The sequence below is a fragment of the Schistosoma haematobium genome, chromosome 5 (genome assembly GCF_000699445.3).
Source record: "Schistosoma haematobium chromosome 5, whole genome shotgun sequence".
In the NCBI taxonomy this organism is placed as follows: Eukaryota; Metazoa; Platyhelminthes; class Trematoda; order Strigeidida; family Schistosomatidae; genus Schistosoma; species Schistosoma haematobium.
In genome coordinates this window covers 1,907,024-1,933,205 of record NC_067200.1, presented here as the reverse complement: position 1 = coordinate 1,933,205, position 26,182 = coordinate 1,907,024, and the positions used below count along the sequence as shown (strand labels likewise).

Genomic DNA, 26,182 nt, shown 5'->3' with positions numbered 1-26,182 from the left:
AAACTGAGTACTGGAAGTAAAGTATACATTTACACATGTGGTATTCCTCTCTCATTTTTAAAAAGAGATGTACTAGAAAGCAACGAGGTGAAAAAATTATAACTCAAACCACTAAATATTTTACAAAGGAACAACATATTCAATCACTGTCATTTCGTACTCATTTCAAGGAATCTGAAATCTCAACTTTTAATCGCCCGCCTGACACACGTTGATTATGACAACCAAGTTGCTTGATTTATCTTTCTAGATTTAGAGCTGTCACTCAGCACTGATATGCTAGTATGAGGAAGATTACCTAACTAATCAAAATGTTGAATTCTAGTTCAATCATCGTTGTCACATGCTCAAATTAACCGCCACAGTTGGCCTTTTGGTGTTACGGGACCGTTGAATTCGTCGTGATATTGTATATTGAAGACCGACACTTGTTCTTAGACAGGTCTAAATATGCTTGTGTTGGGAAATGTTGTCTCCTAGCTTAATGTCGACAGTCTTCTCTCAGATAGAGTCCCTAGTTTTTTTTCGGAACAAAAAGAATCACAAGACAAACCAGTCAGAGATTAATCAGGTATGTCCAGTAATCTTCGTGTTACAATATTACACAGTTGTTAATCATTGTTTTGGGTTGCTAAGTAAGAGGTGTTATAGCAAAGTTTAAGATTTCTTAAAGATTCGTACATCCTACTTGGTAGAAATCATTCGTGTTAATAATGAGGACCCTTAGAAGAATATAAGTAATTACAAACTATAAAATCCCAAGAAGTGGGTTTATTATTAACTACAATAAGTGTTTGGTTATGTACTAGTTTATCAAAGAATTTTGGGTTGGATGTTTACAGTTACTTTGTTTTTATAAAAACAAGCATAATGCTTGCGGATTTTTGTATATAACAGTGCTTATAGATAGTTGTTAAAATGTGTCCATCAAGCAGACCAACTGTTCATATTCAACAATATATACCATGAATTCACAGGAATTCCCTGGAGCCAATCATCACTCGAGACCTTCGGAAGTTGTGTAATGTCAATTTGTTACAAACCGTATTATTTTATTTATTTATTATTTATTGGAACACATAAACATTGGTACAAGAATGCAAAAAATAGATATGCACCACATAAATCATTGCATTTGTGTGACGGCTGGGATACGGCTCAAGTGCTCAAACCGAAGCAGGTGGTTTTCTTAGGGGGCCGCACCAGGAGCCTTCCACCTAAAGGTTTGATCCACAAGGCAGTGGAGCAACGTCAGGAGATGCAGTCTCATGGTAGCTGGTGACCAACGATTGGTTCATACGCCATTTGTTACTTCAGGATATTGGAGTCCATGTGCACCATTTGTTTGGAATGAGGGTTTTCCAACTCCCCTAGGTGGACTCTCTGTATCCACCAACCCGGTTAAAGCGTCGTTCATTCGCTTTTCGTTTTCTCAGTTTCGCAAACAACAAACTGTAGTAAAACTAAACCATGCTACACAATTCAACTGAAATTTATCAATAAAATCCGGTCGCAGCTATTTAAACGCAACATAGAACCTAACATATGTACATAAGTCCAAGTTGTCATTCCCCATTAGAATATTAGGGTAAAATTGTCAGCCCAAATTTCATAGTAGAAGTAGTGATAGGAAAGATTGGGTACAGAAGATACTATCCGAGAAAACATAAGTTAGTGGAATAAAATTACTTGAGTCGTTTAATAGCTTAGGATCAAAGTGGAATCAAAGGGTCAGAGCAACTTCACCATTCTGTCCATTTCACCCTGTTTGCGACCATCGGTTATGGCGGTTACGCGGACCGTAACCATGTGGTCCGCACGTGCCTAGAAGCTCAGTCCAATAGTCATTTTGGAAAGGAATAAAGGTTAAACGACTGGTGTTAGTCCTTGGTGATGACGGTTTCAGCCGATCCAGCTTTTTGTTAAATGCATCTATTGATGGAGTTCTGGTCTTGTCGTGATGCCAAGTGCACCACTGGTTGGTGATTCAATGGTAAAGTTTGTAGTCAGTTGGCAAGTTATTGATTCGGTGTTTATGAACGTTTCCAAAGTGTCCTCGTAGATCTGTTCTGGGAAGTTAGAGGTATGAGTATATATCAGATGTAAAGTTACCACTAAGTAATTTGGGAACTGGTTATCACCTTCAGTCATTTTCATGACGGGGAAAATAGGTTTAGTTTAACCAGCGTTTCGACGCAAAACAACTTTGCGAATCCATGAACCAACGTAGCTGCGGCTCTTTGAACCTTAGCTATAGTTTACATTTCAAAAATATTTTTGCGGTTACTTATTTTTTCCTATTTTAGATAATTAAACTTCATACATTGGAAACAGAACGCCACTTTGTACGCTGTTTATTCTCTTCAGTTAATTGTTTAAATGAAAATAAATCCCCAAAAGACATTTATCAGGTTCGTTACTTCTTTTGTAACACTAAATACTTCATAATAGGCTCAATATTTCAGTCAAGAACTCGGCAAGTTATTGTCAAAGTCGAATTTCGTGTCACTTGTTTGCTATTCTATAGAAAATCCTCTGCCAACACACAAGGTAGGTTGAAGCTTATATGTGTATTGTTCTGTTTCATGTTTGAATTATCAGTTTGCAACATATTGAATTGTTGTCTCGTTTGATGCTCGTTAGTTGGATCTACCTGGATCCGTGTCGATGTTCACGATAAGACTCGGAGCCGGTATTTTTTACTTCAAGCACGGACCTACTATCTACCACGCTACTAAATTAAGATGACTACTAACTTGTTCAATGGGTATCGTGTTTATTCATAAGGACTTGTACTATTCCACTAAGTTTCAATCAGTCTGACAACTAACAAAAGTAAAGTCAAGCCACCCTCTCAAATATCCACATCGAGATTATACAAACACTTACAAAGTTCGAATATTTTTTGGTAACTGTCTGTAATAACAGGAAGTAGTAACTAGAATTCAAAATATCCCAGTCTATGATCGTGGTTTAGCTCTTCATTAATATCGTCATTTATATTCCTGTTTGTCTTGACGTAAATTTTAAGAACCTCGTTCAATGTCAGGTCCTGTTCTGTTCAGAATTAACTGGAAATAGTTATCTTTACGGAGAGTACATTGTCAAATTTTGAGTTAAAAACAGAACACTGAAAAGTTTAGTAAGACATTCATTACTAGTTTTTAATCAATTGTCCGACAATCATCCTGTTTTATTGTACACCTATCTATCATCATTGTATGAATCATTTTACCAGTTTAAGTGTGCCCACTATCAAAGTTCCCCCTTGAAAAGTGTCGATGCTAAAGGTGATGAATAGTAATTTCTAACTGGAGGGAGGTTAATCGACGTACATGATCTCATCAGACGATAATAACAAATAAATTTCAGCTTAGTTATTTTCGACCGATTTTTTTTCTCATTTGTTTTGCTAAAATAGGATATGAAATCCACACTCTTGTAGTTGATACATTGCACCAGAGCCGTTCATAATCGATTGTACCTTGTAAATAAAACACCTTAAAAGCCTTTAAGATCCACTATCTAAGTTTGGCTAAATAACTTCATGTAAATTAAGCATTAGGTAGGCTTTTTTAAATGTGGGCTAATTTTATCTGGTTATTCGTTCGCCACGGAAGCAAATTACACTAAGTTGCTAAATGTCAGAAATTCACTCTTCCATTCATTAGGATTTTACAATGTATTATTATTTCTAATACCTTAGAAGTTCGTTCCATTTACGCTTATCTTACTTCTTCATACACAGAACAATAGATTATTGTCGACAAGACTATTTTCTCAAATTACTCAAATTTCAACACTTAATCGTCTCCAAGAGGTGATTCTTGGTCTTTCACTTACACATTCAAATGATCCACAGCTTAGTGCTCATGCAAAACAATGGGTTCATCAGAAACTACCAGAATTGGTAACTACACATCTTGCTGTGTATGATGGTAAGTCATTGCGCTAATCTTACGTTTCAGTGGCTGACAAATTCATCGTTCTAAACTGATCGATGTCAGCAAATTGCATGCAGCTTCTGTTGCAAACAAATATCAAACCGAGCTAGGCTCAAGGCTAGCTACCAGCCCACCGAAAATTATAAATGAGCATTGGTTTCAATTTCATGACTCCATGAAAATGGCGAGTGAAGTCGCTTGCGGTTTCTCGAAACATCCCGCTTATAAGCACTGGGTTTCTTCAGGCTCCTTACAACTCATTGAAGCTCGTGGGTCTACTCCGGGTGACCGTGAGTTTGACCACAAACCAGGACTGTTACGTAATGAAATTGGGAAAATCTTGCGTAAGTACCGAGAACCCTGGTGGTTGGAGCATGCCAATGAGTTGAAAACGGCAGCTGCATCTGGCGACTGCCGGAAGCTCTTTCAGCTCATCCGATCCACTGGCAGAAAGAAGTATGGTGTGAGCGAAACAATCTGCAAAGATGACGGGATGCCAATCACTGACATCTACCGATGTCTTGAACGATGGGCAGAGTTTTTCGAGGAGCAGTTCAACTGGTCTTCTGCCCCGGCAACGTCGACTAGGCTGTCCTGCCCTCCATGGTCTGTGACGACGTATCCACCAAATGAAGCGGAATTCTGCAAGGAACTCCAACTCTTGAGGCCCTACAAATCACTAGGCCCAGATGACTTATCTTCGACCCTTTTTAAAGGTGGTGGCGACTTTCTTGTTAAGGAACTGACTGCATTGTTTACAAAGTTTTGGTAGTTAGAGAGTGTTTCAACATCATGGAATAAATCAATAGTTGTCCCTATCTTTAAAAAGGGTTTAGGTTGTTTCTGTAACAACTATCGATTGCGTCCAAACTATTGGTGTCAGTCATACTTCGTAGATTGTTCAAAACTTGAGAAGGATTAACTTACGAAGAGCAGGCTGGTTTTCGTTCTAGTCGAGGATGTACTAATTATATCTTCATTCTCCTCCAGATGCTAGAACACCGTCATATCTATCACAAGTCAACAATCGTAGTGTTTCTTGACATTTGGGCAACCTTCGATTCGTTGGACAGGACTGTTCTCCAGTATTGTCTTTTGAAGAAGAGAGTGCCTGGAAAGTTTCTTAACATCTTAGAAGCCCTATATACAAACACCCCAGGCAGAGTAACGTCATACAAGCACCTCTCTCCATTGTTCCATTCAAGCAGTGGCGTTAGGAAGGGTTGTCTATTCTCACCGCCCCTCTTCAACTTAGCCATCGATGGCGCTCTGGAAACATCTCTGATGGATGTAAATAATGGCGGTGTGAATCTGTTGTCTAAAGAAAGACTTTTCGACCTAGAGTATGCGGATGTTGTCTTACTGTGTGGTGTTACCCAAGCTATACAATCCGTACTTAATCAGATGGCAGTTAGTATCCGTAGGTATGGTATGTGCTTTGCACCTTCTAGCTTCATAAGTGTTGGTGCCTGCGTGAGTGATGAAATCAGTTCACGTATCGTGAAAGCCGAAGTGGCTTATGCCAATCTGGGCCATCTATGGCGCCTTCGTGATGTTAGTCTGGTTGTAAAAGGTCGGATCTACAACGCGTTGGTGAGAGCAGTTTGGAAAAGTAGTGAGGTGTTTAGTGTATGACATGGTGTCGTGATATGAAAGAATGCTATACAGGACTGGCTTCTGTCGGTCCTTCACAACTCTGTGGTTGGGGTCTTAGGGATAGCGTATGGCTCAGAATAGAACCCCAGTGGAGATCCTACTGTTACTTTTCTTATAAAACTAAACGTAGGTTCTTTAACTAAAAGAATTTCTAGTTGCATTTTTGCTAACTGAACTGGTTTTCCCACTATTATTATTATTTCACTCTCATATGCTAATTTCTGTTCTTTTATGATACACACTACATACTTTATTTCTTCACATTCTGATTGTTATTGTGTGGCGCATATGTATTTGATGCCCTCTTGTACCAATGTTTATGTGTTCCAGTAAATAAATAAGGTCATCGATATTTTCAGTTAGATAATTTTATTCATTTAACTTAAAATAAACTAGTATTGATTTTAAGTGAACATTCGGTTTCTCAGTATTTTAATAATGAAATGAAATGTTTGTCCTACATCCTTTAACCAGTTTATGGGTAGCTCGGATTAGATTTTTTTAAAAAAATATTTAGGCTTTATGTTAAGTAAACAGTTTGATCCTGATAATTCCATAATCTTCAAATTGTAAGCGCGGATCCCGAAAATTATCACTGATAACTGTGTTTTTTAATACTATAACCCCTAAAACGAATTTATTATTATTGTTATTACTATTCTAGTCAAAAGCGATGATTAGTGCAACTTAACTGTTTCAAAAGTGTGACGGTTGTCCACCGTAGGCGATAGGAGATAGTCGCCCAATATCGCGAATTGATGGAAGTTAGACGTGTATACCATGAGATACGGGTTAAGTGTTCTATATGGTTGTGTTCGATCCCTCTGTAGTTGGGTCGTGGGTGCACACTTCTGGGAAGTCTCATACTAGGACTCAAAGGTTACTTAGCCAAGACCGGTCTGTGATGTAAACTATGAACATCCGACAATCTCCACAAATTCTCTATTCTAATTATAATTAGTTTGCGTAAAAATTGTTCCATGACAAGCTTTCTTATTATTGTTTGTTCAAATCATACCTTAACATTGTTTCCATCGTTGAATTAATTTTAGTACAAACAACAAGTGGGAGTTCGTTAAAATATCTTCAATCCAAGGCGGAGCCACAGACAACAAATACTTCCATATCAAAACCTGTTCAAGAACAACCTTTAAATACTGGAAGTTTACATGAGATCAGTACAGATTTATTACATTTCATCTTAAGTCATCTATACGAGGATGTTGAACACTATGGCCTTTCAGATGATATACTACTCAATTTTATCAGTTCTTTACGTAAAGGTATATTATTATTATTATTACCTGCATTCATTTTTTACTTGTGAATGATCGGACTTTTGCTATGTGTTTGTAGTGCTTTTCTTCTGGTAACATTTTCATGGCTCATAATGGCACAGATGCATTCACTCTTTATTTTCTCTATCCTGAGTTCGAGTATCTCTCCATACATACCTTTCCATTATCCTATTACATCATATTTTCAAAGTTTCGTTTTCCTTTTTATCATTGCTACTATATTATTTCTATCTCGATATTTTCATCTTGTTCTGTCAATAATCAAGTTTGTGAACTTAAACTAATACATATATCTGTGCCACGCTCTATGTTGATGACATCTGTCTGTTCGTCTGGTAGCATTGTGAAAATTCAAACAATTCACTTTGTTGTTGAATCTACTTGAAGATGTGTGAGTTTAGGCAGATAGTGGCTTATCACATAAATGATTTAATAAGTTGAAAATTTTTATTAATGAATTCATATGGATATCGGATTTATTCATCATTTGATTGTGTCATACCTGTTCATGGAGGCTGTAATTACTTAGAGGATTATATATGTTCAGTTTTGTTGCATCATTACTAACTTTGATTACATAATACATTTCGGAATACAAATAAAATAAACTTAATAACTCAGTATATTATTGGTCACTGTTTCTGATATGATTAAGCGTGATTTTTTGAGTGGTAGGTTAGTGATTATGGTGTTCGGTCTTCAGCCACTAAGTCCCAGGTTCGAACCCGCTTCATCTACTTCAGTTTGGGCGACCGGGTAGCATCATTATCCCTTACACTTGAAGTATGGCTCATACCCCACGTGCCAGGTGAATGAGTTTACTTAATTCGATCTAATCTATTTTTAGATATGATATTAAGAGACTGCTTACTGTACATAGTCTTTACTTGTGTTTTTCATACATAAATCAAATGATTACATGTATCCCTTACGTTACTTAGAATAGCGAGATATATATGTTGGTACAGTATTTCTGTCTAGTTTGTGTAGAAGGGTTTCTTCCAGCCGAACGCCTGCAGAGTTTATGCATTACATTTAAACACATAGATACTGGTACAATGAGGCACCGAATATATATGCGCCACACTTCGTCACTCGGTTTTTGTGAGAGCTGGGGTACTACCCGAGTGCCCAGACAGAAGCAGGTGGTTTTCCTTGGGGGGCCACTCCCCGAGCCTTTGATCTAATCCACAAGGCATTGAAGCAACGTCAAGAAATTCAGTTCCATGGTAGCCGGTGACCAGCACTAGGTTCATACGCCCATTGTCCCCTCAGGATCTTGGGGCCCATGTCCACAGTTGGTTTGGAATGAGGGTTTTCCAACTCTCCCAGATGGATTCTCCGAAAACTATCAACCCGGCCAAAGCGTCGGACATTCTCTCTTCGCCCTCTCAATGTCATAAACAACAATTCCTCCACGAGTAGGCAGTTAGTATGACTTCCTTGAAAGTGGCTATATAAATGCGACTATATGAGACCATTTCAAGGTGAGAGGACTCACTTCACCATCACAAGGTTTATGCACTTATGAGTCTGATCTCTCATAGAAATGATATATATACAACTGAATGATCACTGATTTGGGACCTACTGATTAAGTTACCTATTTGATTGTTCTTATTCATTGTAAGCACAATCTGTACAAGCTTCTGTGTCTCAATACTCTACACAACGTTGTTAAACTGCATAATTTGTTTCATCTTAATGTCCTTGTAGATGTAACTAATCATATAAACTAAGGTATGGGGATTTTTTCTGTCTTCCAAAATTGCGTTACATTTCAAGATGCAAGGTATATCATAATTATAAACACCGGTCGCCTACTGATTAAATGCTATTTGAGTAGACTGTGTAGTTTGTACAATACAAATATCAGTTCCTTTGATGTGTACTAGTTTCCACTCACACCAATATTGTCGAATTAACGTAGATTGCATAATCAATGTAACTTGTTTAAAGGGAGAACTCCGATTAAATATAGAGTCTAAATGTATATGAGGGTTATTTCACATCTTTCTCATACTCTGACACATTGCTGTTGTACTAGTTTCTACCAAAGCTTCATCAAAAATGAAATAATTGTAAGTAGTAATTACTTCATTTATCAAACTGTATAACATGTATGTAGTTATTCTGTATTAATGAATATTGAATAACTTGGTTGTCAGTCGTAAACTGATTTCCAACTATTTCCTATTGCTCTATACCTAAACTCACTGCTTTAAAGATACCTATGATCTAAAACCTTCAGTCTGTTCATTTCTGCTTTCGCAGGCTATTTTTTTCACTACTATAAAGTAATAAAGAGAGGAGAGTTGCTAAGTATACTTGCTGTTTGGTTGACAAATGGACATCTCTCCTGGTTATATTCTATCAGTATGTCAGTTCGTTTAAGAACTATACTTTTAACTATTAAGCTCCACCAGATTGTTAAGTATATGCATATTTTTTTCTTTACTATTGGTTAGAAAAAAAAAGATCTGTTCCATTCATTTACTCTTTTCTCTACAGAATATCCTCGTAGTCGTTTGTCATTAGTGCTCAATACCTTATTATATCCAGATATTATCGGTTATCCATTTTTGAAAACCTGTCAATTGGAATTAAATCTAAACAATCCAAGTAAAGTTATCGGTCAACTTGGTTCCCCTATTAAAACTAATTCTACAGTGAATAATGGATTAACAACAACTACATTATCATCAGTTTTCACAAAGTCTTCAATATGTGGTTGTGGACTGTCGTCATCGTCATCAAATAATCCTTATTTGATTGCAGATCTTTTAGAAGAATTAGGCTATGAGTGTACAAAAACGTAATTCATTTGTTTTGTTTTTCTGTCCAAAAAATTCTTTTATCTCTTTTGTTTTGTGATGGAATGATGAATAGGAGGATAAAAAAACAAACACATTTTATTTTTGATTGAAATCATGAACCGGTTGATGTTAGACCACTATTGAGAACGTGGAAGCGCTGGACGGCCGTTTCGTTCTGCTGAGGATTCCCACATTTGGACGAAACGGTCGTCCAGTGCTTCCAAGTTCTCAATGGTGGTCTAACATCAATCGCTTCATAATCTCAATAAAAACCTTAGTGATCTTCACAACCCTATACATATTTTGTCCTTCAAGTCAGTTGTTGCCCCCCCCCCAAAAAAAGAAATATGTTATTTGTCATTTACACAAATCAAAATGAACTTGTCATGGTATATTAATAATTTTGCAGATATTTGATAGATGCCCTGAGAGTTTCATTTATTTGTGGTAATATGATGTAATAACTTGAATTGCTTGTACCCTTGTGCCAACTTGCCTCATTTATGGCGGACGTGAGATATCCGTCTATCAACCACAGGACGTGTTTAATGCGCAGCAGTTCATTCCGTCCTACTTTTTGGCAGTGAAACATGACCAGTAAGAGTAGAGGATATTCGTAGGCTACTAGTATTCGATCATAGATGTCTTCGAAACATTGCTCGTATATGCTGTGATCACCGACTGAGTAATGCTGTTGTTAGGAAACGGGTACTAGATAAGGATGGCAAATCCATTAATGAAGTAGTGAAACTTCATCAGTTGAGATGATTGGGACACGTTTTATGTATGCCAAACAACTGACTGCGTCGACGTGCCATGTTCAATGGTATAGGAGTGGATTGAAAGAAAGCTAGAGGCAGCCAGACCAAAACATGGCACAAATCCATGAAGTCACTGACAAGTGGACTGAGTCATGTTGGTAGGTGTAGACTATCTGGTTGGGGACCACGAGATGATAGCAACCGATAGTTAGAGACCTTGAATGACATGGCTGAAAATAGTTTGCAATGGCGCAGGTGCAGATCCACACTTTGTGTTCTCCCAAATTCTAATCTTCTGAATTCTTCATGTGCTTTTCTTTTTTCTTTTTCCAAATTTGTTTCACTGGATTATACTCCTTGAATAACATGTTCAAACCCTAATCTTCCCGATTACTGATTATACTCTTACTATCTGTACCACTACGGGATTTCAATCAACAACTGTATCTCTATGCTAATATGTGGTATGGCAACTCGAACTGATTTATGTACGTACATACGAAGTTCTACGTCGTTACTGACTGACTGACTGAAACTTGTGTCAGATTCTATATCACATCTCACAAAATGTGATGATATTTTGCATCATTTCTAACTAAATAATATCATTATCACAATCAATTACACTCTTGACTGTAGATGATGATCAATTATCAGAGTTAACATAGATTGAATTTGGATAAAAAAATTTAATTCTCATCTCATTGAAGACAAATAAGTGAATGATGCAAATGATTTGAAGTTATTGTATTTGATGATTACATAATTAAATCGCTTACACTCTTATTACCTCTACCACTACGGGATTTGAATCGACAATTGTATCTCTGTGTTAATGTGGTGTGGCAACTCGAACTGATGTACGTACGTACGAAGTTCTACGTTGTTACTGACTGACTGCTTCTAATTCAACTAACAACTTGATTTACCACCTTGTGATGATTTTAGTAGTTCTTTGAAATAATCATATATCAACATATGTATGCATAAATCCGTATTTATTTTGATCTATCCTCAATTATTAATATAACCGATATCCTATTTATTTAATTCCATCTTAGTATTCGTCGAATTTTAGTGATTAAGTTACAACATGACCACTAGTCTAAGTGTTTCGACACATTCTATGCACTATATATATATATTCTGATATTAGGTGAATGAAGGTAGTGAACATGAAACAAGCCTGTTCAACCTAGATTTCATACTAGTTGATATACTTCAATATGTGTGTAATCCTAAGGTGATTAATCCTGTCCGTGAGATTCAAATCCAGATAACTCAAGTTACATAGTTTGTAGTTTTCAGGCCCCTATGTTTGCTATCTAATATGAAACCTTGTTTCAAGATGGTCTTGCCGACTACTTTCAAACCACATCAAGTCAATCTGTACTTGTCCTTATGTTGTGTTTTTTTCTTCTGATTACCAAACCGTTTTTTTTTAATAAACTTTTCTTAAAAATATTGTAAATAAATTGCTGAAAATATATAGTTTGAATTTCTTATTTTTACAGTCTAGAGTCAACCCGTTCAGTATTGTGTAATTTTGATGTGGACGATTTGAATCCGTTAGCTATTGCCAAGTGTTTATGTTTATTTCTTCGAACTACTGATGGACAATTGAATAAAACAAACCGTAGTAACTCGAATGATAATACTACATTTTACAATAATACAATATTCCGTTATGATGATAATGATAAACAATGTGGTTCAGAAGATAAACAGTCAGGTGAGTGATTGTTGTAAATTTTGCTCTTTTTTTAAATCATGTTTTCTATGTCATCATCTGTGTATTGTGTACCATTATGTCCTATTGTCTATTATTCCTTCGACATAATACATCACTTGACTCTTCCCATATCAGAACAAGAATTAAAATGGAATATATTACTTTTTACTTACTTACGCTTGTTACTCCTAATGGAGCATAGGTTGCCGACCGGCATTCTACAACCCACTCTTTCCTCGACCTTCCTTTCCAGTTCTATCCAATTATTGTTCATTTTTCTCATGTCTGTCCCCATTTCTCAATGTAATGTGTTCTTTGATCTTTCTGTTTTCCTTTGGCCTTGAGGGTTTCATGTGAGCGCTTGCCTCGTGACTCAGTTTGGGTGCTTTCTTCAATATGTATCGATCCCGTAGAAAACTAACTCGCTAAAAAACGCTAACCAGGAAAAAATAATTCAAAATGGAATATATATATATACGATCATGTGTTACACTTCACTTTGTTGTTTGCTTTGCTAGGGTGTGATTAAATCTGGAAGGGAAATGAACAAGAGAATCAGATAGTCAGAACTGATAGTAGGTAGTATACAATTTTTATTACTTACATAAAAATACAATAAAGAGATTGTGCAATAAGCGAAAGTTACACCATTATGATCATTTTACAATGGTAATATCAGGTTTATCATACTTTCTGTTCTGTTGAAGGTAAGATTTTTAAAAAATGCTGGATGACACTAGCCCTTAAAAGTGGAATAATAAGTGATTCGTTCCTTTTTAATTATATGTGATATTCACTGTCTATTAAGCGTCTAGCGATTCCACTGGATGGTACTCTACTCTCCTTCATATAAAAAAATTCTTCAGGAATATGCTTATAATTTACTTTGTACTACAATTTTTTTCTTTTAGTTATTCCTGTGCATTTACTATCACAAGTACTTTTTTCACTGTTCTGGTTTGTTACTTCCCCCTCTCTACTACTTACTTACCTACACCTGTTACTCCCAATGGAGCATAGGCCGCCAACCAGCATTCTCCAACCCACTCTGTCATGGGCTTTCCTATCTAGTTCTATCCAATTTTTGTTCATTTTTCTTATGCCTGTCTCCATTTCTTGGCCTAATGTGTTATTTGGTCTTCCTCATTTCTTTTGGCCTTGAGGATTCCATGTGAGGGCTTGCCTTGTGACACAGTTGAATGCTTTCTTCGATGTGTGTCCTATCCACTTCCAGCGCTTCTACCTGATTTTTTCCTCCACTGCATTCTTGTTTGTTCTCTCCCACAGTAAGTTGTTGCTGATAGTGTCTGGCCAACGGATCCGAAATATTTTGCGTAGACAACTGTTAATAAACACTTGTATCTTCTGGATCATGTTTCGCGTAGTTCTCCAAGTTTCCGCCCCATACTGTAGAACTGTCTTGACATTTGTATTGAAAGTTCTGAACTTGGTGTTGGTTGACAGAGAGTTGTTTTGAGTTCTAGATGTTCTTCAATTGTAGATATCTTGCTCTTGTTTTGCCGTTCCGTGCATTCACGTCTGCATCAGATCCACCGTGTTCATCAATGATGTTGCTCAGATATGTAAAGGCTTTTACATCTTTCAAATCGTTTCCGTCAATTGTGATTGGATTGGTGCATGCTGTGTCAGTCAGTCAGTCAGTAACAACGTAGAACTTCGTACGTACATAAATCAGTTCGAGTTGACATACCACATTAGCACAGAGATGTAATTGTCGATTCAAATCCCATAGTGGTAGAGATAGTGAGAGTATAAGCCGTAATCGGAAACATTAGGGTTTGAAGATGTTATTCAAGTAGTATAATACGGTTAAATAAATTTGGAAAGAGAAAAAAGAAAAGGACATGAAGAATTCAGAAGATTAGAATTTGGGAGAACACAAAGTGTGGATCTGCACCTGCGCCATTGCAAACGATTTTCAGCCATGTCATTCAAGGTCTCTAATCATCGGTTGCTATCATCTCGCGGTCCCCAACCAGATAGTTTACGCGTACCAACATGACTCAGTCCACTTGTCAGTGACTTCATAGATTTGTGACATGTTTTGGTCTGGCTGCCTCTAGCTTTCTTTCAATTCACTCCTATACCATTGAACATCGCACGTCGAGATAGTCAGTTGTTGGGCATACGTAACACGTGTCCCAGTCATCTCAACTGATGAAGTTTCACTACTTCATTAATGGATTTGCCATCCTTACCTAGTACGCGTTTCCTAACAACTGTGTTACTTACTCGATGGTCCCATGATATACGAGCAATGTTTCGAAGACACCTATGATCGAATACTAGTAACCTACGGATATCCTCTACTCTTACTGGTTATGTTTCACTGCCATAAAGTAGGACGGAACGAACTGCTGCGCAGTAAACACGTCCTTTGGTTGATAGACGGATATCTCGCCTACGCCATAAATGACTCAAGTTGGCAAAAGCTAGTCGAGCCTTCTGTATGCGTGCTGAGATTTCGTCACACACCAGACCAGAAGGGCTGATGAGACTTCCAAGATAAGTGAAGCAGTCGACTGTCGATGCAACTGAATCCTGAAGCAATATTTTGCATTTCGAGGAAGAGAATCGCATGCTGAACATGCTTGGATTGTTACTTAGAGTGGTCAGAAGACTGCATTTTGTCAGCGTCTTCACCAAATAGAACTATGTCATCAGCATATTCCAGGTCAACAAGTGAATCTGTCGGTAGAAATTCAACCCCTGGACATTTAGATGAGGAGAGTGTTATCTCTAAAAGCACGTCAACGACAAAGTTAAACAAGAATGGAGAGAGTGGACAGCCCTGACGAACACCACTTGCGGTAATCAATTCTGATGACAGTTCGCCATAAGCTTTCACGTGACCAGTTGTGTTCGAGTAGAGAGCCTTCACAAAGTTAATTTACTTCTTTGGTACTCCTTTCAGTGACAAACACTGCCATAGAACCTCACGATCAACAGAGTCGGATGACGCCTTAAGGTCGAGAAATAGTATTATTACGGGGCGTCTGGATGTGTGTCTATGTTTTAAAACCTGATGTATTGTGAATATCTTGTCTATACAACCAGTTCCCAAATTCTACCTAAGACCTCAGTTAATCTCACTGTTAATACTGAACCACCATCCTTAAAAATCTCAGGAGTAAACCTGTCAGGGCCTGCTGCTCTCCCTCGTTTCAGATTTCCTATGGCTTTTTCAACTTCGTAAAGGGACGGAGGACCTACACTAACTTGCCATCCAGGTTGACTAGAGATCGTGGGAAATCGAAGCGTGGCTGTAGGCCAGTTGAACTGATCCCTAAAGTGTTCTGCCCATCGATCCAATCTCCTGGATTGAGAATGAATAATATGTCCATCTTTCTCTGAGATTGTTTGGCTAACGGTTGGGTTCCTAATTCTATTTTCCTTAACGAGTCTGAACAATTGTCTGCTATTACCTATTGCCGCTGCCTTTTCCATCTCTCTTGCTTTCGCTGCCCACCACTGTTCACGATCATTGCGTAGGCTTCTTGTCAGCTTGCGCTTAAGCTGACTCCGCTCTTCGTTATGTTGAGAACCAGATGGAATGGGTTTTCGAGCATCTATCAGTGCAGGGGATGCTGCTAAGATCCAGTGTTTCTCTCTAACCTTCTGGTTTACCGTACTAGTAGATATCACTGCTGTTTCCACAGCTCTTCGGATATCATTCCATGCCGCCTCGGGGTGGGCATCACCTACATGGCTGTCTAACTGTTTTCCTAGTTGTTCCTGAAATATATTCCTAGCTTGACTATCATTCGGTAGGGCCCTAAAAGGTTTCCTTGTAGCGTCTTTCCTACGTCCAGTAAGACGCAGAAAAATATGAGCACGCACTAGAGCATGATCTAAGCATGTGCTCCAGAATGAGCGACAGTCTTCTATCGAGCCCCTCCATCGGTGGCTGATAGCGATGTGATCTATTTGGGTCCAATGTTGGGACGAATTAGGGGGTCACCATGTTAAAAGGTGTTTTTGCTTATACTTAAAGTTAGTATTTGCAAGGAACAGGCGGTTATCTGAGCATATCTGCAACAGACGGTTGCCATTATCTGTTCTTTGAGCCACGACACCATAAGATCCACTCAGGTGTCTTTCCCTTTCGCTGAGTTTACCTACCTCATCTTTTACATCATCTGAGCTGCAGTCAGTGGGAGAATAGGCAGAGACGACGAAGAGGCAACGACGAGTGTCCCTATCTTTTCGGCTTCTTACTGTTCCGTTTAGTCGGATAGCGCACAAACGACTGTCTACTGAGGTCCACTCTAAGAGAGCTAGTTCTGCCCTAGGACTCAATGCTATACCTACGCCGGCGAGGCCACGGGAAGCAGAATCAGGGCTTCCAGATACACGAATTGTGAATCGTCTTGGTTCTTTATTTTGACATAGTGAGGTCAAATGAATGACGCTACTCGGATCCTGTATGCGCGTTTCGTAGACGCAGAACACCGATGGCGCGAGATTCTAAAGTCCTAGCTAAGGAAGCCTATTGTCCTATTTGGCACAGTGTTCGGACGTTTAAAGCTCCTACGTGTAGTTTAGAGCGTAGTTTCAGGAGACCAGGAATAACGTTCCGCGTACGCGAATCGTCTGTCCTAGAGGTGTGAGGTGATAAAGGGTGAGAAGAGTTAGTCGGGGAGATAAAAGTGGTATTAGTAGGTGTAGGAAGGATTTGAATGTTACCAACTTGGTCTCGTGTTCTGTTACGCGTATGAGGGCTGATGTCATTTCCCGGCTGCCCACACCGTGGAAGGGTATTTCTTGAGGAACCTGAAGAGGAAGTTGGATTAATGTTGGCCTTGTCGACCTGGGAGCGTGACCGCAGAGCCCAAGGGACAACTGCTTGAGGCCGGTCGCGCACGGCGTTTTCGTGGGAGGTTTTTAATGTGTTATCTCCGTTCTTCAAGGGGCCTTACCGCCGGAGACGGAGATCTGTGAGGTAAGGTGAGGCGTGACAGTTTTAGGGTTGACCTTTTCTAACCGCTTCCTTCCTTGTGAGTGTTATGACCTTGAAGTTGAGGGATCAAAACTTTTCTCCACCCCGTCGCCAATTGTTATGACCTTGAAGTTGAGGGTTCAAAACTTTTCTCCACCCCGTCGCCAATTGTTATGACCTTGGATGTCTGACTTTTCTATCACGCGATTTATCTACCAATCCGAATACGACTTATACGAATCTTCACACTAGGCCAACCAATGACGTTCAACCGGTGTGGGCAGTTTAGCGTCCTTATTGGTCCTATGTCCTACGAGCCCTTCCACTTCAGTCCAGAACAAGATACCAGCTTCCGAATCAGAGCAGATCGTTTATTTCAGGCATACTTGGTTTATATATCAATCACGTACCATAAAATAGGAAATAATATTTATACACAAATAAGCCCAAGAAGTGGCTGTGAATGTGGGAGGCAGTAGTTAATAAACTGAACATAACTTAAGAACCGTAAATCGTACAATAATAAATTATAGGTCAAAATAAAGCTTATCATAAAAGGAATATAAATATACATAGTGTAATTGTTGAGTAGTTATACAATAAGAATATTTATAGAATATTAGTCCATGAATAGTCCTCGGAAGTTACCTGTAATTTAATCTCCACTCGGATATAACAGTGAGAAGGCAGCATCGCTGCAGATGCTGGTTGTCCGAGGGAAACACCTTACTGGTGTCACACCCATCTACAGTCAGCAGTAAGACTTCGCCCTCAGACCTTGAGTTGGTGCTTTTAGTCTTACCGTTCTCCAATCGACCTGCCTGGCATGGTAGAACCTACAGGAACATATGTTCCAGCCAATATAGCTCGGTTGGGTCATCACGATAGGCTAGCCCGATCACCGCGTCAAGGTAGCAGCTACGGTCAAGTGCATGCTGTGTTGTATCGGAGAATCTTGCTTTTTCCTTTGTGTATGTTGAGAACTACTGCTGCTGAGGCTGCTGCTGCACTCGCTACAGAAATAATAAATCAAGTATATTTGATAGAAAAAATAACATGTACACTCATAAAGTTATTTATTCACTCACTGTGGTTCATTGTTACTATTATTGTGAAATCTCATTATTCTTAATTCTTTTACATTTTCACATTTAATAAATGTTTTTCTTATAATATCTAGATGAATTAAATACCCCATCAGTATTGTCGTCATCATGGAATATAGACAACTTTTTCACTGTTCTTTATGAATTAAATCCAAATATACAACTAACTATAGTAAGTGACAATAATTGATTTTCACTGTATGCGTATGTGTGTGTGTGTGTGTGTGTGTAAAACCTTGTTGAATTTATGTGAAGCACAATGTCTTGATATGTGCTCCAATGTACTGTGTATTTCGGTCTGATTAGCTTAGGGATTATTACATTATTAGCCCTCATATAGTTTGTTTCAAGCCCGGTTTCGATAAAAATGAATGATATTAAGAGTTATTAATTGTATATCCAAGTTATGAATTCTGTGTTATAGTTCAATAAAACTATGCTTATAATGAAACTATATAATTGGGTAATATACTGTGAGGGTATAATGAAGACTAACTCATCCAATGATGGTTAAAGCATTTGGCTTTCAATTACTACTTCTTTTCTGGTTTGTTCGTCCGTATCATCCACTTCGCTTGCCTATTTTGTTACTTTAGTAGGTGATTATGTATTATAAATCACTTGATATGACCGATCTTGACTCAGTCGAAACACATGCTACTCAAAGACGATGAGTTGTTCGGTACTTGTGGAAATTTGTTTACCTTGTGTTAGTTACTACTCATAAACATGTGTAAGTAGTGTTTAAACTATTGTTATTCAGTAGAAGGATTTACAATTTTATCTTCAGCGTTTCTATGTACGCTACCTATATATCACGTCAGCATACAAATTCTTAAACATATATATGTAAGTGGAATTCAATTACATTTATATGCCCCTAATGACTGGGAAATTCAGTGTTTGCAACTTTATACTTGATACATGAAAAAAAAACCACATTGTTAATTGGAACATGTGGTATTCCTCACTGTTAACATCTAATCTGCATCCTAGATAGACTTAGTATTCCAACTAAGGAGTCTGTTAATATCAAATTAATTACACCACATACACTATGTTATCAACCAATTTTCTGTGTACAAGAGTAGTACTAAATACATTTTAATACAGAGGCTTGCAAAGAACGTTTAGCTTTGTAATTTACATCACGAATTGACTTTAGTTAGGCCATCTTTGAAAGTCAAGAAGCACCGTGATAGCCTTCTTATCAAGTATGTGACTCCTCAGTAGTCTATATCCACAACCCCATCAAGTATGAAACTCAGAAGCTTTAGGCTTTACAGCACTCTCATCACCTTTAGAGGACTAAGCTAATATATAGTGATTTACTGTTTTAACTAAAATCAATTCACGATATTGTGTTATCATCATTCATATTCATTAGTGATATTCATCTTATGCCTGATATGGTTGAACTCCACTAATCATAGGTTTTCATTAGAACTCTGGTAAGAATTACCTAGCGAAATTAGTCACCAACAACCACATGAATATATATTCTGTTTTTCATCACAACAACATTGCCAAGTTGAATTGTCTGCTGGAGTTTAGTTCTTTTTTATCACGAAACGATCTAATCTAAACAAGTTTCGGAGACTTTGCAGCACCGGATGGTTGTTTAGTACTAGCATGGGACTCCTCACCAATGCACATCTACGGCTCTGAGGCTGGGAATCGAACCCAGGGTCTTCGGTCTCGGGCGTTAACTACTAATCTCTAAACCAATGAACCGGAGTCCAGTGGTGTACGAGTCTACTGACTAGTTCCATACTATTACAAAACAGCCGTTGAGGGCTTCCAGTTTTCAATAGTTGTCTAACTTAGATTGGTTTGTGGTCTCAATAAAATTCAACAATCTCCACAACCTCATACACCATTTGAAAAGCAATTGAAAGGAAGAGTATTTCTTCACTTTTTTTTTACTTATTATTGTTATTACTACTATTGTCTCTACTCTTAACACATGTACCTATGATTGTTTTTCCAATTCCATTTTCAGATTTTAAACGAATTAGATTGTTCAGAATTTATGATAACAAGTCGTCAATCTTTCCATTTATTTAAACAATTTATTTTCAATCATAATCAATTTCATATATCAGCTGATTATTTCTATCGTTCATGGAACAATTCACTTGGACAATTAAGTTTACTTCAGTATTGTTCTGTATATCCTGATGTAATTTGTCTTGCTTATTGGCCACATCGTTGTATTGATATAAGTATGTTGCAAATATCATTTAATGAAGATGAACAGACAAGGATACAATTATGGTGAGTAGTAAATCACAATTCTACGTTTTATTCATTATTTCTATCGTGTTGTATACTATAATACCTACTGATCAACTGCCGAAAATTGTGATTGGTTGTTTCTTTTTTAAGGAACGAGAACCTCCCATGTCTTTGACCTATGCATGTAATCTATCTGGCAGGGAAACGTCAAAAAATTATAATCCCAAAGTAGCACAGATGATCAGCATAGGATCTTAGCTTATTTAGCTCATGGGTGATACCATTAGTGAAAAGCAAGAATTTATGTAACCCATCTATGTGAAATCTCTGTATCCAGTAACTCGGTTGAAGCGCTTTTAAAGGCACTAAATAAAATATACCTGGAAAATCTATAAACAACATTTCAACAGGCATGGTGAATATTTATAATCTTCAGTGTTATTCAGACATTTTGAGGGTTTTTATGTTAAGATCATTATGTTTTAGATAAATAAAACAAATTGATCACAATAAATACACTAATTATATGATTTGTGCCCATTTTTTTCGCTAATACCTTTCATCTATATAAATCAGTAGATATCTATGTCATCACGTCTATGATGAAGTTAACGTCTTGTCTTACCACTGATACAAACTTAACACTTGACAGTTTAAAAATACTCCCAAATATTGTATGGTGAATGAAACAGATCTCAATCACGTACAGTTAATTATACGCAACATGTGTGTGTGTGTGTGGGTGCCCAACGATTCATTGTGTCATTCCATATTGATATAGCAAGATACTAGAATAGCATAAGCATTAAACTTAGGGAATATGATTTCAGAGTAAAATATAAATTTGTATTATAAACAATTAGAATGCAATTAATAAACGAATGAACCGAAGCAATGATGACAAAAAAAGAAGAATACATTTGCATCATTGTCATTAATTCTGTGAATTATATCACTTAAAGTCTTTACTGAAGACTCTTTACAATATCATCGCATTAACTCCAGTTAGCTAGTCTGCACCTACCTACTTACACAACTCAATCCAAATAACAAATAATTTTATGATCTAATCTCATATTTTGATTTAGCCATTTCAAGTACTATTTTATTCAGTAGTAGTTACCTTTCCATATTCACTCACATCCCTGTGTAATATAATGTAAGAATGAATTAAAAATAAAATTCAGTCAGTCAGTCAGTAACAACGTAAAACTTCGTACGTACGTACATCAGTTCGAGTTGCCACACCACATTAGCACAGAGATGCAGTTGTCAAATCAAATCCCATAGTGGTAGAGGTAGCAAGAGTATAAGCAGTAATCCGGAAGATTAGGGTTTGGAGATGTTATTTAAAGAGTATAATCCAGTGAAATAAATTTGGAAAGAGAAAAAAGAAAAGGACATGAAGAATTCAGAAGATTAGAATTTGGGAGAACACAAAGAGTGGATGCACCTGCACCATTGCAAACGATTTTGAGCCATGTCATTCAACGTCTCTAACCATCGTTTGCTATCATCTCGTGGTCCCCAACCAGATAGTCTACGCGTACCAACATGACTCAGTCCACTTGTCAGTGACTTCATGGACTTGTGCCATGTTTTGGTTTGGCCGCCCCTAGCTTTCTTCCAACCTAATCCTACACCACTGAACACAGCACGTCGAGGCAGTCGGTCGTTGGGCATACGTAACACGTGTCCCAGCCATCTCAACTGATGAAGTTTCACTACTTCATCAATTGATTTGCCATCCTTACCTAGTACCCGTTTCCTAACAACTGTGTTACTTACTCGATGGTCCCATGATATACGAGCAATGTTTCGAAGACACCTATGATCGAATACTAGTAGCCTACGAATATCCTCTACTCTTACTGGTCATGTTTCACTGCCATAAAGTAGGACGGAACGATCTGCTGCTCAGTAAACACGTCCTTTGGTTGATAGACGGATATCTCGCCTACGCCATAAATGACGCAAGTTGGCAAAAGCTAGTCGAGCCTTCTGTATCCGTGCTGAGATTTCGTCACACACCAGACCACAAGGGCTGATCAGACTTCCAAGATAAGTGAAGCGGTCGACACACTCAACTACTTCACTCCCTATCACTAGTTCGGGTGGGGATGTAACCCAATGCTGAAGCGACATTTTGCATTTCGAGGGAGAGAATCGCATCCCGAACATGCTTGCATTGTTGCTTAGAGTGATCAACAATGACTAATCCTATGAGATTATTCATTATTGTACTTCTGATTCGTTTCAGAAAGTGATTTTGTGGATATTCTAATAATTTAATAGTTGAGTTCATGAGTTACTTAGACCTAGACTACCATAGAAACCTCCGGGAGCACTGGAAGACCGTTTCATTCTAGTGCGGAACTCCTCAACAGTGTGCATCCTTGATCCTGCCCCACGGGATTTGAACCCAGAACCTACCGGCATTCAACAGTGTTAATGTTTAACTTCAACTAATCCACGAAATTGCTTCACCGTTCACCATTGTCTTCAATCCGTTATTATCTTAGAACACAATCCCGTACACATCTACACCAACGTGACAGTTTACATCACATGCAATGTATTCACTCACTTGGCAATAATTATACAAACAATCACCTGTTTTATTCATCTAAAAAATGGAACAACAGTCTTTGCGTGCATGCGGCATGTATGTGCGTATGTGACTAACTCTAGTCGTTGTTTACGTGTAATGACTAGTTTATTGTTGCTATTACAGTCACGTGTTTGTGTATATATATATGTGTGTATCAAATTATAATACAAAGTTGGTTTGTTTTATTGATTTCATCACGTGATAATCATTACAATTGATTGATCACTGGGTGGTGATCAATGTCATGCTTGTCTAGTCCTTATTAGTGCAGATGGAATGCTGTCGATCATGTTGCGATGTGGCCACCAGTCTAGTCACGGCTCGGATAACTCAGTGGTAACGTCTTTGACTGTGAAGCTAGGAGTCTTTTGTCTCCTCTACGAAGGTGTTACAGTAACAGACATAAGTTTTCAATTTGAACAGGTTATCTCTGATTTAAAAAAAAGAAATAAATAATCATCGAGTCGCGCGTGCATGATTGTGGATGTGTACTGTTGAATGGTCTTATACTAGGATGAAATGACCGTCCAATACTTCCAGGTATCTCAATGATAGTTTAGCTTTAGATTGACTCGTGAGATCAACTGTGTGAAAATAATCAAATTGTTAATGCATAGCAATATCATTAGAGATTTTTTTCGCTTTCAAATAAAGAGAATGTCTAAACTTCAAAGTATTAATGCTGATCATTTTGACAACAGTAGTGATATCACATTAATTAACTAGATTAATAATTAAAAGGGAGTTTTGTGAAGAGTTTTAGTCATTTAATAATTGAATTCATGAGTCAATTAAAACTAGACTACCATGGAAAACTTGGAAGCACTGGACCGTCGTTACGTTCTAGTATAAGACACCTCAGCAGTGTGCATCTACGATCCCGATCGCTAGACTCGAACCCAGGACCTATCAGTCTTACTCACGATTGCTTAACGTCTAGATCATTGAGTCAGTATCCAATGGTAATAATTCCAATGTTTATCTGTTTATACTTGATATAAACTTTTGTGAAAGATTTAACGGTCACTTAGTTCCAATTGCTTTGATTAGTAGTAATAATAAATAAATCTATATTACATATTTTATTAGGAATATTTAATCTTTATAACTTCACTAAACAATGCATTCATTGATCATATGTATTAGTAATGAAGTAAGCTTTACCTTAATAATATTCATTATTGTCATAAGACATTTGATCGATAAAATCAGGTCATTACATAATAGAAATCATCAGTTCATAAATCAATCAACTTTGGTTTTGTTTCAAAACATAACTTTAATTAATTTATTTAAGCACATAAACATAAGTACAAGAAGACATCAAATAGATATTCGTCACACAAATCATTCGAATACTATCCGGGTGCCCAAACTGATGCAGGTGGTTTTCTTGTTGGGTCACACCAGGAACCTTTGACGTAAAGACCTAATCGCCAAGATGGTGGAGCAACGTCAGGAGATGCAGTCTCATGGTAATTGGTGACTAATAATTGGTTCGTATGCCATTAGTTCCTTCAGGATCCTAGAGCCCCCATGTCCGCAACTGATTTGGAATCAGGGTTTTTTAACTCCTCCCTTATGTGGACACTTCATGTCCACCAACCCGGTTAAAGCGCCGGACATTTGCTTTTCGTCCTCTCAATTTCGTAAACAACATCCCCTGGTGTCAGAAGGCAGTGAGTAGGAGTTCCTTGTCAGTAGTTGTATGCATTTGGAGAGGGAGAGTTGCCTCTCTGTACTCTCGGTTGTACCAGGGCATTTGATGAAGAAACAATGTCAATCTGATGTTAAGTGTATTTATAAACTGAAGAATCATTAAAATTCACAAAATCTTGACCTTGGTTTATAACCGTATGACACTTGTTGGTAAAATATGCTGACGAAGATATTGATGAATAGACTAAAGGTGTTTCTTAGTAAGGAAACGTGTTTTGGTTAAATACTCCCCTTTCCTAAAAACAATAAGCATGTGACGTTCATGTGGTTTCGAAACATTAATTATTTGTGTATATCTCAGGTGGATGATTTTGGTGGGTTTTATTCTTTGAACCAACTCTTAATTCATAAATCTGTTCAGAGACCACACAACACTAAAGCATCCACCTTAACTGTAAATATTTTTGTTAAGAAAAGATATATATCAACCAGTAAGGAAAAGCGCATATAATATAGGTTCGTGTACTTGATTCTTATTGTATTGATCCCTTAAGCCAATTTCTGAGAATATAGTCGTTAATTTTATCAAACGTCTTATCTATAGGATTATATTAGATCATTGGCAAAATCCATAAGGTTTTTTTTCAACGTTTTTTTTTCTAAAAGGATTATTCTAATTCAATTAAAACATTGAGTTTCATTCGAATAGATGGATAATGGAACCATAGGATTTTCCTATTGTAAAATGGTGATACTTTGAAGATTAGTATTCGTCCTTGAATGAATGACATCAGTTAAGAAACCCAGTGAAAATCAAATGATAATAAATAGCTATTTCATCGTTACTTATTTTTTCCTGGTTAGCGGTTTTTTTCAGCGAGTTAGTTTTCTCCGGGACGGGGTTGCTAACCCCATGCCCAACCCTCCTCCTTTATCCGGGCTTGGGATCGGCAGTAACCCCCGGAGGGATTCCAGGCGGAGTTTCATCCTAGTGTATGACTTATCTGTAAATTTAAAAAAAATGTAATTTCAACAAAATTTCCCACTTCATCTACCTATTTTCACCATATCAAAAGTATTTGAACGTAACATGCTTATCGTTGTTAGGAAATGGGAGAATTTACCCAAACACACTGGTTTCTTCTCTAGAAAACAATTTCACTTTCTTCATAAATTTATTTTTCACAATGTTTTTCCAACAAGTAAGGGTTACAACATCATACAATTCAGTTCACAAAGTGAGATACCACTAAAAATGCTCCATATAACATCATTGAATCCTTCTAGTTCATTCATATAACTCAAAGCTTTTTTACTAACCTCCTCTCTATCATTGATCTGAAATGTTGTAGAGTTTTCAAACGATACCAATCTATTCCATATTCTACATTATTGGTCTCA

General features: G+C 37.5%; 1 protein-coding gene across 1 annotated transcript in view; it reads left to right on the top strand.

The window, feature by feature from the left end:
- The first annotated feature begins 336 nt into the window (after positions 1-336).
- CNOT1_5 (CCR4-NOT transcription complex subunit 1) overlaps positions 337-26,182 on the top strand; it is a 41,282-nt gene continuing 15,436 nt past the window's right edge. The window contains exons 1-9 of the mRNA XM_051217281.1: positions 337-571; positions 2,307-2,411; positions 2,452-2,550; positions 3,749-3,938; positions 6,653-6,883; positions 9,410-9,713; positions 11,990-12,207; positions 18,348-18,445; positions 20,276-20,550. Of these exons, the coding sequence (XP_051064659.1) occupies positions 467-571; positions 2,307-2,411; positions 2,452-2,550; positions 3,749-3,938; positions 6,653-6,883; positions 9,410-9,713; positions 11,990-12,207; positions 18,348-18,445; positions 20,276-20,550 (1,625 nt within the window). The 5' untranslated portion in view covers positions 337-466. The remainder of the gene's footprint in view (positions 572-2,306; positions 2,412-2,451; positions 2,551-3,748; positions 3,939-6,652; positions 6,884-9,409; positions 9,714-11,989; positions 12,208-18,347; positions 18,446-20,275; positions 20,551-26,182) is intronic.